The sequence below is a fragment of the Trematomus bernacchii genome, unplaced genomic scaffold (assembly GCF_902827165.1).
Source record: "Trematomus bernacchii unplaced genomic scaffold, fTreBer1.1, whole genome shotgun sequence".
NCBI classification, from domain to species: domain Eukaryota; kingdom Metazoa; phylum Chordata; class Actinopteri; order Perciformes; family Nototheniidae; genus Trematomus; species Trematomus bernacchii.
The window spans coordinates 13,622,726-13,636,438 of record NW_022987313.1 but is presented as its reverse complement, the minus strand read 5'-3'; the positions used below and the strand labels follow the sequence as shown (position 1 = coordinate 13,636,438).

Sequence of the window (13,713 nt, the reverse complement as noted above, 5' to 3'; positions counted from 1 at the left end):
TATTGAATGCGTTTATTATTGTGATTTGGAATCAGTGAGGGATCTAAAAACACACTTTAAACATACAGTACGTCACACTCCAGCTAAATGTGTCTTTAGAACCATCAAGAGCAGAACAATGAGCTTGATTCTCATGCAGTGCATCCTGCATCATTTAGCAGGTAGCCTCTTTTTAGCCTCTTTAGTTTGTTGTTTTGGCACAGCATGAACATTAAATGCATGTCACTGATTATCAACCCTGTTTCGAGCAGCAGGTTCTTTTAGCACCTCCACGCCAATACAACCACTGCACGCTAGCTCCCCTGTGAGGAGATAGGAATTGTGTACCATTTTATTCCATTGGAACAGCTCGTAATGTGCCATTTTTTGCGATAGAACTTCTTTGCTGGTCGTGTCTCGAAGAGTAACCCCAGATTTGCGAAAGTCTCGATAAAGAATTATGGTTAGGCATTGACCTTGAATTGTTAAAAGTAAGGTTAGTAAAAGCCCTTCCAGCATCGAGTCTGGCAACAGTTTGAGAGGTTTACAAATCCAAGGTTCTCTTCTAGACTCGTTCTAAGATGGTGGTGTCTAGGAAAGTAACCCAAGATTTGTGAAACTCTCAACAGGGGATAGTGGTTGGGCATTGACCTTGAATGGTAAAGTAAGGCTTTTACCTCAATGTGAGGTATGGATCGGTGGTTGGGCATCAAGTCTGCCAACAGTCTTTTGAGAAGTTTTGCAAATTGAGGGTTTTCCTCCAGACACAACCATCTTTGCTTACACAAAGACACAGGGAAGCCATAGTGGGTCAAACCAACTAGACAGCAGTTCTAGTGAACACTCGGCATATAAAAGTCAATATCTGAATTTAAATATTAAGCTGGTTTTATTAGCCTGACCATTTACCTCCTCAGGTTCTGTGAAAACATAAGATTCATTAGATTTGGAATATGTGGTTTTGACCAGCCAGTAAACAAGTGGAACTGGCAAAGTCGCAGTGATTCACAATAAATGTGCAGTTTGTGTTGCAGGTGAACAAAGTGAGTTTGTCCCTCTGTCATGCCCTCAGTTGCTCCCTCCAAGTGTTATCTAACCACAACAACTGGAGCCGTCGTTTGGCTGGAGGAAACAAGGGGACCAGTGTTTGTCGCCGACAGGAGCGGCTGGGGTAAATTCTGCTGTCCTCTGCTCCCCATTCAAAATCACTGTCATGCTGTCATTTCCAGGCATACAGGGCACTTCTGTGTGGTGTGTGTGTGTGTGTGTGTGTGTGTGGGTTATGTCTTAAAAACCTGCGTCTTTTCCTACATTTATGTGGTTCTTCATGTCTGTGTGGGTGTGTGGCATGTAAGGACGGAATTCATGCACACACAGACAAGCAGGTTATTTTCCGATATCGCACGCCAGTTGTTTTTCCCCCTCATTCTCCATTACGGCGTCTCTATCCATGAATGAGGGGTTTGTTTGGTTTTCCTGCGGCCTTCCGCTGTGCACTGTTACCCGGGTTTTGCTCTCTGTTTCCTGGCCTGGACACGCGGCTGTTTTTTTTTTTTTTACCTTAGCCTCGGAGAGGAAATGATTTCTGACTGGGAGGGATGGGGCAGGAATGACAAACTAATATATCCTACCTCTGAAACCGGCTTAGGCGCGCACTGCAAACCTTTTTTGTTCCAATATGATGCTGCCAAATTCGGTTTCCACTAGCTTATACAGCAGTACAAAGAGTCTTCATAAACATCTGTGGTTGCTTCAGTACAATATTTAATAACTGATATAGGAGTATTATTGAACTGGCTCCTTTTATGTGGCTTCACGAATGCAAAAGCACCTTCTGCCAACAATTCATTCCCTCTACTACAGCACATCGCAAGTTATCATAATGTATTCAAAGAACGATTACATCCTCCTCTTGAATTATGTTGACCCGTATTGCATTTCCTTGTAAACTGGTGTGGCGCTCCAGCTTCCATCCTCGCCTTGACATCCCTCTAAACACACCACAATTCCACCGCTCTTCTTTTTCCTCGTAACTCAATGCTGGCCTCAATACAAGTACACACTTTTACACATGCAGGTGCACACACACACTCACGCGTGCACACACACACACACACACAAAGCGGTGTGTGTTTACTCCTTTTTAAAAAGGTTGTCAGAGCCTATCATCTCAGCGAAGCCGAGCCTGCCTGCCATGGAAAGAGAAAGGAGGGGTCCGATCCTCGTCCCTGCTTCCAACAGAAAAACCTCATCCAAAAAACAAATTAGCAAAGAGACACAAGGGAGGGTTTATTGCTATTTATTCAATTTGCTATTGAGTGAGAGAGGGGGGCTCAATTCCCCTTTTCCTCCTAGCACAATGTCATATCCTGTTGGATTTTTGACCACAAAGTGAGACCAGAGTTGTTGTGGAGAGACACGCTGAAGGGTATTAAGAGAACGAGAGATGTTTTGGCGAGGGGAGAGGGGTGAAAGAGAGGGCTAACCAGAATGTTCTAGTGCTCCGATGGTATGTTGACGATTCTTAAACAGCACTGGAAAATGACTTTCTCCAACGTGGGGAAGGAGATCTAGAGATTGAACGTATTGAAACAATTAACTGTGGTCAGATCTGTGTTCTCTGTGTTGTTTACATGTATGTACTGTATGTGCATAAAGGAAAATATGAGAGTCAATGTAATATGGGCACATGTTTACGTTGGCATGATTCAAAATGGGCTGTACTCTTCAATAACATGAATTACTGACAGTTTAGCTGTAAACTGTGGCTTCAGGCAGCCATTCAACTGAGGGCCAGCCAGAGATTAGAGCTGATGAACAGTAAACCACAGCAGAGAGCAACTTACCTTCTTCTTGCTGCAGTAGATCTGCCATTTCTTTTCATCGGGCAGAGCGAACATGGCCTCCCGGTTCTTGTCCGTGAGGTCCAGCTCATCCTGCAACAACAAAGGAGGCAGTTTTAGCAACACAGTATTTGTCTTTAAACCATTGCACACATTGTTGTTTCTACTAGAACATGTGAACATGCTTTTAGGCTGAAAAAACTCATTATTTCTGTCATAAATGATATCACAATTTACATTCATTCACCCTCAGTCTTACACGCGCCTCTCTCTTTAAGCCCCGCTGCTGAAAAAAAAAAAGAAGCCCGGTCCTCTCTGCTTGGTTCTCACGTTGCTGGTGAAGATACCCAGAAAAGAGGACGATATCAGGGCTGGGAAATATATATATTATATTTTGATATTGAAATACATATCGTCTTTGATTTTGGATGTTGAGATATTCTTTCCTGGTTTTAAAGGCTGCACTACAATAAGGTGTGTTTTTTATGACTGTTCTAGCTGTTCTGTTGTTTACCTTTACCCACTGTCTCCACATTACTGATGACTATTTATTCAAAGTAATCACAGGGAGACACATGAATACTACCAGCCCCAGCCTTCGGCACACAATCAGACTATCCCTTTTGTTTTGTTGTCACTATATCAATACGGAGCCAAAGATTGTTAGCAGTGACTGCAGATCATTGGATGAGTTGAGTTTACACAGCGACATTTGATTGTCTGACCCCCCCCACTGTCTGACTGAGAACTGGTCTCCGCAGACCACAGAGGAGGGTTTTAATATTCACCCTGCTGCTCTGCTCAATTCTTCTGCTCAGTACATGGAGCCTCCTGCACCTTTTGAAATGCATATGAGGCCCGGAAATGAGTCTCTGTATGCCTGGGAGGAAAAAGTAAAGTCTCAGAAAGAGAAGTACATTTAAGGGAGAATGAGAGAAATGGAGGAAGGAGACCGAACAAATAAAGGGGCTGTGTGGTTCTGGAAATGGATCAGGACAAAAAAATTGAGGATGAGATGCCATAGCGCGTAGAGCTTTGTGCTCTGCTTCAAACTAATCTCATGATAATGGTTTTGCTACCATGACGTCAGGCAGAAGTGCTGGGCCTCCAAGGCCCCCCAAAGTGAAGATGGCTACCAGCGCCAGAGGTGGGGCCCCTTAAAGCCGGCCAGTAGATCCACAGGGTTTGTTTTCATCCATTCAGCTGGACCGGGTAGGGTGAGGTGGCCCACATTCCAAGTACCCGACACTATGAAGGATGACATCATCTCTCACACAGTGCTTTCAATGGGAGAACCAGCAGCAGCATGATTGTGGTTTTGGCAAAAAAGGAAAAATCTGAAGGGTGTGAACTTCAAGGGGGTCTAATACAGATAGAAACCACAAAGAAGCTTTGGAATCTTTGGTCAAAGCCTCATTTCATCTTAGCAGCATGAATTAAAGAGTGAATTGTGACTCACAACGAGAGCTTAGCATCTCGCGTCTACATTAACTGCTGCAATAAATGAATACCATTGATATTAGTGTGCTGTTATGTGTGGCCTGTGCGCTCTCAAGAAGAAAACGAACCATCTTTGCAGCTAAACATCTAACCACTGACTCTTCGTCCTTCAATCTTTACAGATTTTAGCTTTGGGTTGGACCACGATCCTCTCTCCACATCCCCAGGCTTTAAAACCGAGGCTGAGAAGCCAGCTCGTCTCTGGCATGTGGCCCGGTCGCCGGGTCAAAGCCCCGCTGTCCAAGCTGCTGCTGTTTGGAAGAGCTGATACTAGGAGTTGGTTGGGAAATCAGCGAGAATGAGACCCCTGGATTTGAACCAGATGGGAGCTGAGCCCGGTACTTGATCTCTTTGCTCTTTCTTGCTCTCAATATCTTCTCCCCAGGCCTCTCAATGTAACGTCTTATTTGGAACTTATCGGAGAGCAGGATATACATCAGCAATGAAAATGAGGATTAAGGTGTCCCAGACATGCAGGTTCAACAGTTTAGCGGAGCAGGTAAGCTATCGGAGGAAACAAGAATTCCACTTAAAAATAGGTATATGATTACATAAGGCCTTTACGTAAGATTTAAGACGTATGAGGATAAAGGCAAAGTCAAGTATGGCAGCAGGAACAGGAAAACAGGAAAGGAGTGGCAGGGTGGACCAAAGGCTAATGCATCAGGAGATGTTATAATGAGAACTGCATGTTTCATTTAGTTGTTAGTCAAGCAGAAGGGTCGCCAGTCTTATCAGAGAAAGGAAAGATTAAGTTGAGGATGAAGACATCGACTTTTCTATCCAGTTATGCAATATTTTACCTTTTTCTTTCACCTCCAACCCCCAAATGACTTAAAAACGTGCTCCAACATGACAGCTCCATCACATGGCCTGTCCAAACAAGTCAAACCCAAAAAACAACCTAACTCAATCTTCCAAAACAAAACAGGACCGCTTTCCACATTACTTTGAAAAGCTTCTCTTGATATGCCTCCGTCCTCCTTGGCCAGCACACTCCAGTCGGGAATTCACATAAACCAAAACTAATATTGTAACACCTGCTGACCGAGAGGCGAAAATACATACCTAAGGCTTCTCAACCTTTTCTTTTTCCTCCACAAACGCCTATTGAATACTGTTACAAATTCCAAAAAGATGTCACGATTGTGAGCTGTTTAGATCTTTTAAATGTCTGTTTCTCTAGACTGATGAGCTTTCCGTATTTGCTGACATAATACAGAAGATATGGTGTAGAAAGATGGCGCTTAAAGCGAAAAATAAAACAGGTCTTCTACCATAAATTTGGTCAAATAAAGTCATTTTGAAACTATTGAATTTCATGTCATCATTCAATCATTTCATATTACGTCTATTCCGCAATATCATTTTGAATGTTGTATGGATTTTCTATCTTGTTAGCTCTATGGATTCATACAATCCAAAGGAAAGCACTTTAAAACCCTTTTAACTTGTCTTTATTTTACCATAGTTGGTCAAATCTTAGGAGTTTGTGCCACTCACGTCTCTCCGTTGACTTTGTATGCATCACACAATGTCTAAAATTCACTTTCAATGCTGTCTCAACATAGAAGATGTTGGTAATGTACTCTATGTAAATGTTTTCTTTTGGACAGAGTCAGGCTAGCTGTTTGCACCTGCCTTATGATATGTCCTACTATTCCTCTAAACAGCAACTATTCAGAGTAGGAATCACTGGGAGATCTTTAGGGAGAATGAGCTTAGTTACCTAGAATGTATTACTGTAATTCCCATCAGGGATTATGATGAAGAAGATATATATATTTTCCAGCAGACATGTCTTATATATTAACATTCATTTGTATGACATAATAGGATTCAGATGATATAACATGTATGTGGCGTTTATGCATACCATATAGAAAGCATGTAAAGGAAGAGAGACGGATGAGTAGCAATGACACATCGGAGAAAATTCAGAGTAGTGTGGGAAAACAGAGATGAACTGAAGGACAGGAGTATGGCAAAAGGTTGACAAAAAAGTAGAGAGTGCAGTTGGGATAAAGATGGAGGCAATGCAAACTTGACACCAAAATGTTAGCGAAACAAACTCCACAGGAAGAGTAAGGGTCAGTGAGTGAGTAGGTGTGAGTGCCTGGCATACTGTAGGAGTGTGAGTGGGTGTGTCTCTGTGACAACTGACTGAGGATGTGTGAGGCTCCACCTAAATGGGAAATGTGTGTGGTCCAAGAATGACATCCTTTCACACGCATGTGCGGCTATGAAGCGGCGTTTCCAGAGGGCACGTAAATGTTTCTACCTCATGTCAAGTCTTACAGTATTGGCAGAGCGGGTCTGTCTGATGTAACGCTTACAAACACACACACACACACACACTGTACTGTCTATATATCCTGCAGCAGTCTCTGGGCGAGACAGGAAGTCAGAGGAAAGACAGGCAAGATGGCAGGAAGTCATACGAGGCCACCAGGGAGCCAACAGGAAGCTGTAGCTGCCATTATTGACCGAAACGAGTTTTAGGGATTGTGTGTGTGTGTGTGTGTGTGTGTGTGTGTGTGTGTGTGTGTGTGTGTGTGTGTGTGTGTCTAGGCCTGTCATAATATTTTTTATTGACACTATATTGTAACGTAAAAAACATGATTGTCATTTTAAGACCTGATAACGATAATATAATAGCAAAGTAAAACTTTTGAAACACAAATCAAATTAAATTCTAAAGAATATACAGACTTCTGATTTGGAAAGTGAAACAAATTGTTAGTATCCCAAAAAATAAATAAAATTGACTTTGTTGACAAAAATGTGCATTGTCTGTGCAATTTCCATGACTTATAATAGTAGGAAAAACCCTGCTGTTTAAAATGCTTGGCTCCAATATTGGCAAAAAAACTCTTATTTTAACAAACATACAAATCATAAACAGGGCATTATTGATGTCAGCAAAAATAAATAACATAAAAATGATATGAATCTTGTCCAAATATCATATAGGATTGTTGATAATGTAAAATGATCGAGTGTTAATAACGTACAATACATTGAAAATGTGGTTACAAGTCCATATATTAATTACCATGACCAATGTGTGTGTGCTACAGCAGTCATAGCCTCACAAAAAGTCCTAGAGTTCTTCAGACAAGGCATTTACATGAGTCATAGTATCCTTCATGAGTCTACTGCCTCTCGAAACAAGGCTCTACTACTTCCATTATAAGGTCGGCTGGGGACAGTAAGAGCTGGTAGGAAGAGAACATTGGAAATGGGAAGCCCGTTAGATTAATGAAAGGGAGGGAAAGATGGTGCATCCCAGGTCGTACACTGTGGAGGAAACTCACTCATAATGGCTCAGAGGGTGGAGAACATTTCCATTCTCTGCTGTCTTGCAATGCATTTATGATTTGTGTCCGGCTTCGGAAAGTTAGGAGAGGATTTGGGTTCTGAAAGAGTCTTGTATGGATTGTGAGTCACATGGATTGGAAGCTATTAAAAGGTTGTGGCGGACAGATTGACACTGGACAGCTGGACAACTGCCCAGAGTGGTTGGATTAAAACTGTCCCAAATATCGAGACGGAGAAAAAAAGAATGAGGCTACCACATAGAAGAAAGAGACGGGCGGAGAGCAAAGCGACAACACACTAATCTGATGCCTGCCAGAACAGTATTTGCCAGATGTTGACCTAATACAACCTGATTCAGCTGCACCGATTTGGCTAGATAAACTGTGCATGCATCTTCCTTTTTAAATAATGCAATAAACAACTTGGGGAGGGCATTTATTTGCAAGAAAAACAATGACATACGGACGCTCAGTTAGACTTGGCGTCTTTCTCTTTTCCCCACTACAATCTAAAAGTGAGCCATGGCTTTCAACTTTTTTCCAAAGCATATCTATCCAAAGTTCCTCCAAATCTGTTTTTGCCTTTGTATTTTATTCTCTTTTTTTAAGAGTTGATTCTGCTTCAGTGGCACTACGGAGTTGATTTCAGGCACTTCAACACATTGGGACCATATGCCGACCTTTCAACATTAAATGTGTGAGACTTGTTGTCTCAAAACAATCTCACACTTTCTTTTTTTCGGGAAACCCAAACTGCCATCATTGACAAATATATCCAAGCAGGATAATAACCAAACAGAACCCCTTCTTAATTATCTTAATATGGAGCTAATTCATATTTGATGATACAATGTTATTAGCAGGGAATTGCCCTGACAAAGCAAAATAAAGCTGCCATTGTTCTGAAAGCACTGCCAAACTTTACACATGGCCTTAATATCAACTTTTCGTGCAAGCCTTGAAACGCTAGTGGAAAGAGACGATTAAAAAACGCACGCAGATCCAAAAAACAGAACCCCAAACTGCGGCACATTTGCTATCTGTAAACTCTGCAGTCAGCTGCAAATGGGTATTCTAATTAATGTGATCCATTAGTTCCTTTTATGTGGGTTTGGTTCATTTTGTCCAAATCAGTGGCAACTGCTTCCAGGCTCATTTGCATGGGTTTATCAAGTTCGTTACTGAGGCTTTCATTTGGGTTCATGGCAGACTTTGAAGCAGGTTAGTTCTTCAGACTTTCTCTAGGATGAGTTGTTGGGCGTTTGGCAGAGGAGAGAGAGTGTCTACACAAGGGAACTTAAGATGGATCCCACACATGCTTATTCTGCAATATTAGCTGTGTCAGCTACACACCAAGGACAATAAGTCATCTATTTCGCTACATTAACTATTCTATGTTCCTGCCTTTTTCATGAAGTGGCATAGAAGTTAGAAGAGGTTGCTTAAAGGTTATGCACTTGAGAACGCTTCTCATATTTAGGTTGCCATAACTTGCTGGCGTTTCTTTATAGTTGCCTAGTTTGTCACCATAATAACAACTATTTTGTGGCTTACTTGATTAATCAGGAAATAGTTAAAAAAATATGTCAAAGTCCAATCTGATGTCTTTAAATGCCTTGTTTTGTCAGTACAAAACCACAATAAATTCAGTTTAAATGTTTGAAAACAACAGGAAGTGTGACACCAGCAACATTTTCTGCCATTTTTGCATGAAAATTAACTTTATAAATGTTTTAATATCCAAAAGGTTGATGATTATTTGTCTGACGATCACCTAATCCATTAGTCCACAAATCATTGCGGACCTAAAAGTAATACATGTTCATTCTAGTCAACCTCTATCATCTTCCAAAAACACATGAGACAGACATTTATTTTCATTTAATATCACAATAATAGAGTCAGGCCACATGGCCACCAATTGTTCATACAATGTTTCAGAGACAAGTCAGCTTAAGGTCTTTCCTCCCAGTAACGGTGTAAGCTGACCGGACAGTGACTAGAAACAGGGGAATACCCATTATGGACGTGCAGACACGCGGAGGTGGTTCACTCCATTTGGCCCAGATCTTTCGCTCCCACTTCAGAGCCTCCATTGAGACTCATTCTGCTCCTCATGAGAGGCTTTCATAACAATAATCCCATCTCATGTTGCCATGGAAACACACTGTTATGTTATTTTATTTTTTTATTTATTTCCACCCCCGTAGCACAGCCCCTTACCTCCCTGCATTGGCTTTTAATATCAGCTTCAAAGGCATTTTATGTCTGGTAGTACTGATTTGTCAAATGTATCAGCATTTCCGTTCAGTTAAACAGATGTGGGGGATCTTGGGCAGATGACCATTACGTAGAAGCAGTTGTGCATCAGTCATCTGATCAAAGCAGACATGAATCAAACTGTCAAAAGAAACTGGATTGAAAAAACGGTTTTGATCTACGTAGATTAACTTTCGGTTTTCTGTTGAATTTAGGCAAAACCCCGGGGTGCCATCATGAAACCAAAAAACATAAATTCTCCCCTTTAGTTTCAGATTCTTCCTCAAAGGAGAACACATTAAGTGATTTACAGATTAGAAGGTCATTTGAGTTAGACGTTAACCTTTGAGTGCTATTTTTAATGCTGGAATTCTGCAGTCAAGTAAAGACAAGATTAACCAGATACTTACACACACAATACCCCAAAGACAACACATCTAAGCGATCAGATGAAGCCATCCAACAAACATCTGAAGAGTAATCTATTCACAACATGTGAAAGGGCCCAGATCCAATGACACAATACCAAATCTGATTTCTCTCCTGGGTCAAATGCTGCAAGGGGGTTGGACTTATCTGCTCTGCGTTTTCTTTAACTTGTACATACGTGTAAGCTTCTTTGCAAGATCAGAAATGTACCACCTCAAAATAAGATGTGGGAGTAGGGTCTTATTTTTTCGGACTGCTGTGATTTGGTGAAGTACTCTAGCATAAAATAAAAGTTTTGATTCTAACCTTGCAATACATGTTTTCCAGACAGAACTACAGGAGTACCGTCTTGCAGTTGTGCAATTTTCTGTGTTGAATGTTTCTTTCAATGTTATGATTAGCAGTTATATTTAATGAAATAAGTAAAGAAATTCAAGCTCCGTTTTTTATTTATTTTTTATTTATGGGCAAAAATCCCCTATTATAGTGTATATAAGTCTCTAATGAGTGACATATATCATTAGCTGAGGTTGTGCTGATTTCTGGGATGTGTAAAACTTGATTATACTGCAAAGAAATGACAATTTATAAGGCAAAACACAAAAATATACAAAAACGGAAATGTCCTATGTGGGTCTCAGAGGGTTAATGGATGTATTGGAAGTTTGTTAGTTAACTACTGATTGGTTCTCCTCAACAAAGCTTTAGTTATTGCAGCTAAAAGGGCAATAGGTCACTCCAGTTTAGGCGAACTGATTGATGCAATCAGTGTCTTCATCGCTACAGTTCTAACTTATCACGGTAATAAATACACTGCAACTACCAAGGTTTAATGGTTTGTGCAATGCCAGTGATTATGAGAATGAGCCTAGACAGCACATTTAGGATCAAATCAGGTCAATTGGCTGGAAAATGGGAAAAGGATGCCTGTTGGGGAAACATCTGCCTTAATGATAGTGAATACTTTCCTATCTCAAATGGAATTTCACTTAATCTCCTGAATTGATTATGACAGTTGGAGGAGTGATATATCTTGCAGCCGGTGAAGTTTAGCACTCCCCAAGACTTGACAGAGTCAGAAGCAGTCCTTTAGCCAGGTAGGGAGTAGGAGACACAGGCAGAATGGAAACCTGAGGTTACAGGAGCATGGCAGAAACTTTAAGATGGATGAAGACAGGAGATAGGAACTGAGCAAACATCGAGACCGAAACAGGAAAGCCTTGTCTTCCAAAAAAGCCGGAACTTGCATGCATGGCAGCTGAAACCCACAGTAAACTTCTCCGTTCTGACAGCTGTGCCCTGATCCCTCTCAAGACCATGGGCGCATGTTTGGCACTGGTTGTAGACCAAACACTTCTGCCAACAAGTGTAATCCATGCACAAAATCAGGAAATGTCACACAAGGGTGGGCTGTGTGTAGTGGAAAGGATGAGCTGCTAAATGTTGTGTTTGGCGTGGCCTAATCAAACCATCAAGATGCCTTTCACAAGACCCAATCCATTCCGATTCCTGTCCCTACTCCTGTTTGGTGGGGATAATGAACAACACGCATGGAAGGAAAAGGGAAAGAAATGGACCACTTACAATTAGGAAAAAAGGAAATTCCAGGGATTACATTGTACCAAAGTACTGCTTAATACCAACTTTATATATTTAACTTTAATGGGCAACATTTCTGCATGGTGACTCATTTTGGAAATTGGTCAAATTAAAGCATCCATAACAACATTGGACTGCGTTACAATTAAGTTAAATGGCTCATTAAACAGAATCCATGGATGGCTATTTTTTATATCCCTAAAGTGTGGTGATTTAAGTTCCAGCTCATATAAAAAACATTGTAGAAAAAATCTTTACTGCTAAAAGTACATTTTCACGGCAACTACCAACAGGCAGGAAGTTAGTTCACATGTAAAACATACTGTATGACTAAGTCATGCATTATGTAGCCTGTGAAACCACTTGGGTCGTGTTGCAGTAGTATTCAATGAACAAAGAGCCAATGTGATCACTTAGTGGGAGCACTTTTCAACTGAAAAGGTAATGAATCTTAAATGTATAACACTTCCCTCACCAACGGCCCAAAGTTGTCTTTTCGAGGTGACTTTTTATTTTTCAACCTGAACCCTATTTTTCCATGTTTTTTGGCTGCTACGTGATCACTCCAAGCCATTCCGCACTGCCAGTGTACGTCGCTTTAACGGTAATTTTATGTAAGGTCCTTCTCTTTTTCATTTTATCAAATACTTATAATAACTCAAATCTGAACATTTTTAGTGGACACACATTGGCGGTGCGGAATTGCAGGACTGCTATGTGTCTGTTTCGTGGCTTCTAGCTGGAGCGCTGTGAGGAAAATACTGACATAATTTCAACAAATGGTTATCCCAATTAGTCACTTTTTTTTATAGTAAAAAAATTAAAGGGAAAATAGGATCCAAGTTAAAGAAAGCTTAAATTGCCCTTTAGGCCAATATAGTCCAAACTTAATATATTCTTTACGGGACATGCATTTGCTTTGGATGACAATCTTAGAAGTCATTCCAACAAGCTTCCTCAATTATTAACATCACTCCATCTTTACTCACCACCAGTTCGGAGAAACGCGCAAGCAGCTCCTCTGCGGGCGGCATGGGGGCGCTGAACTCCAGCAGCTGCAGAGGCACGCTGTCCTTGAGGTTGATCTCCGGAGGCTCGCTGCTGCCGAAGCAGCACAGGAAGCCCAGGCCTGGCCGCGTCCTCTTCCTGGGCGGCATGGCGGCTGTGGCGACACGGTTGGCAGTGATGGTGCTGGATGGTAGAGGAAGGGGCCGAGGGGCAGGGAGGGGGAGTGGAGAGGAGGACGAGGCTGCTATCTAGGGGGCATGATCTGGAAGAGAGAAAAGATCAAAGGAAAAGGTTACAGAGACATCCAAAATGCAAGGCGGCCTACGCTTGGTTTCCCCAGTGTCCTTAACAATTACTTTTAATGCCATTCCATCCATTAGGACAAGCATGTTGAATGGCATAATACATGACGTTTCCATGTACAGTAAATAATTTAAATAATTTCCAATCAAAATGTTGCATAACAGTGATTCAGCCTATGCTATTCAGCCTCGTGCTGGTCGACACACCCAGTGTTTGGTCAATGTTTCCTTGGAAATGTTTTTTTTTTTGTAGTGCACAGGAAGTGAAGAAATTCATGTTTCCAGCTGCCCCGATTTGTTTGTATTAAATACAGGAAGATACATACGCAACAACAGCCACCATGGCCAAACAGAGGGGTGCCACCTAAGACATCTCTTGCATGTATCTTTTCTCATGCTGAAGACTTACTTGGAAAAATAGAAAATACAAACTCATTGAGAAGCTATCTTTGAAAAGTACCTCTACCACCGCAG

At 41.4% G+C, this 13,713-nt stretch overlaps 1 protein-coding gene across 4 annotated transcripts in view; it reads right to left on the bottom strand.

Annotated features, from left to right (window-relative positions):
• The window catches only part of daam2 (dishevelled associated activator of morphogenesis 2), a 97,053-nt gene that overhangs the window by 48,923 nt on the left and 34,417 nt on the right, over positions 1 to 13,713 (bottom strand). For 3 of the 4 annotated variants that reach the window (XM_034146758.1, XM_034146907.1, XM_034146824.1), the window contains exons 2-3: positions 12,919 to 13,199; positions 2,826 to 2,915 (exon numbers count right to left, since the gene is read on the bottom strand). In XM_034146758.1, coding sequence (XP_034002649.1) covers positions 2,826 to 2,915; positions 12,919 to 13,086 — 258 coding nt within the window. In that variant the 5' untranslated portion in view covers positions 13,087 to 13,199. Of the gene's footprint in view, positions 1 to 2,825; positions 2,916 to 12,918; positions 13,200 to 13,713 lie in introns of those variants that run through there. The other variant, XM_034146999.1, reaches the window with a different exon arrangement.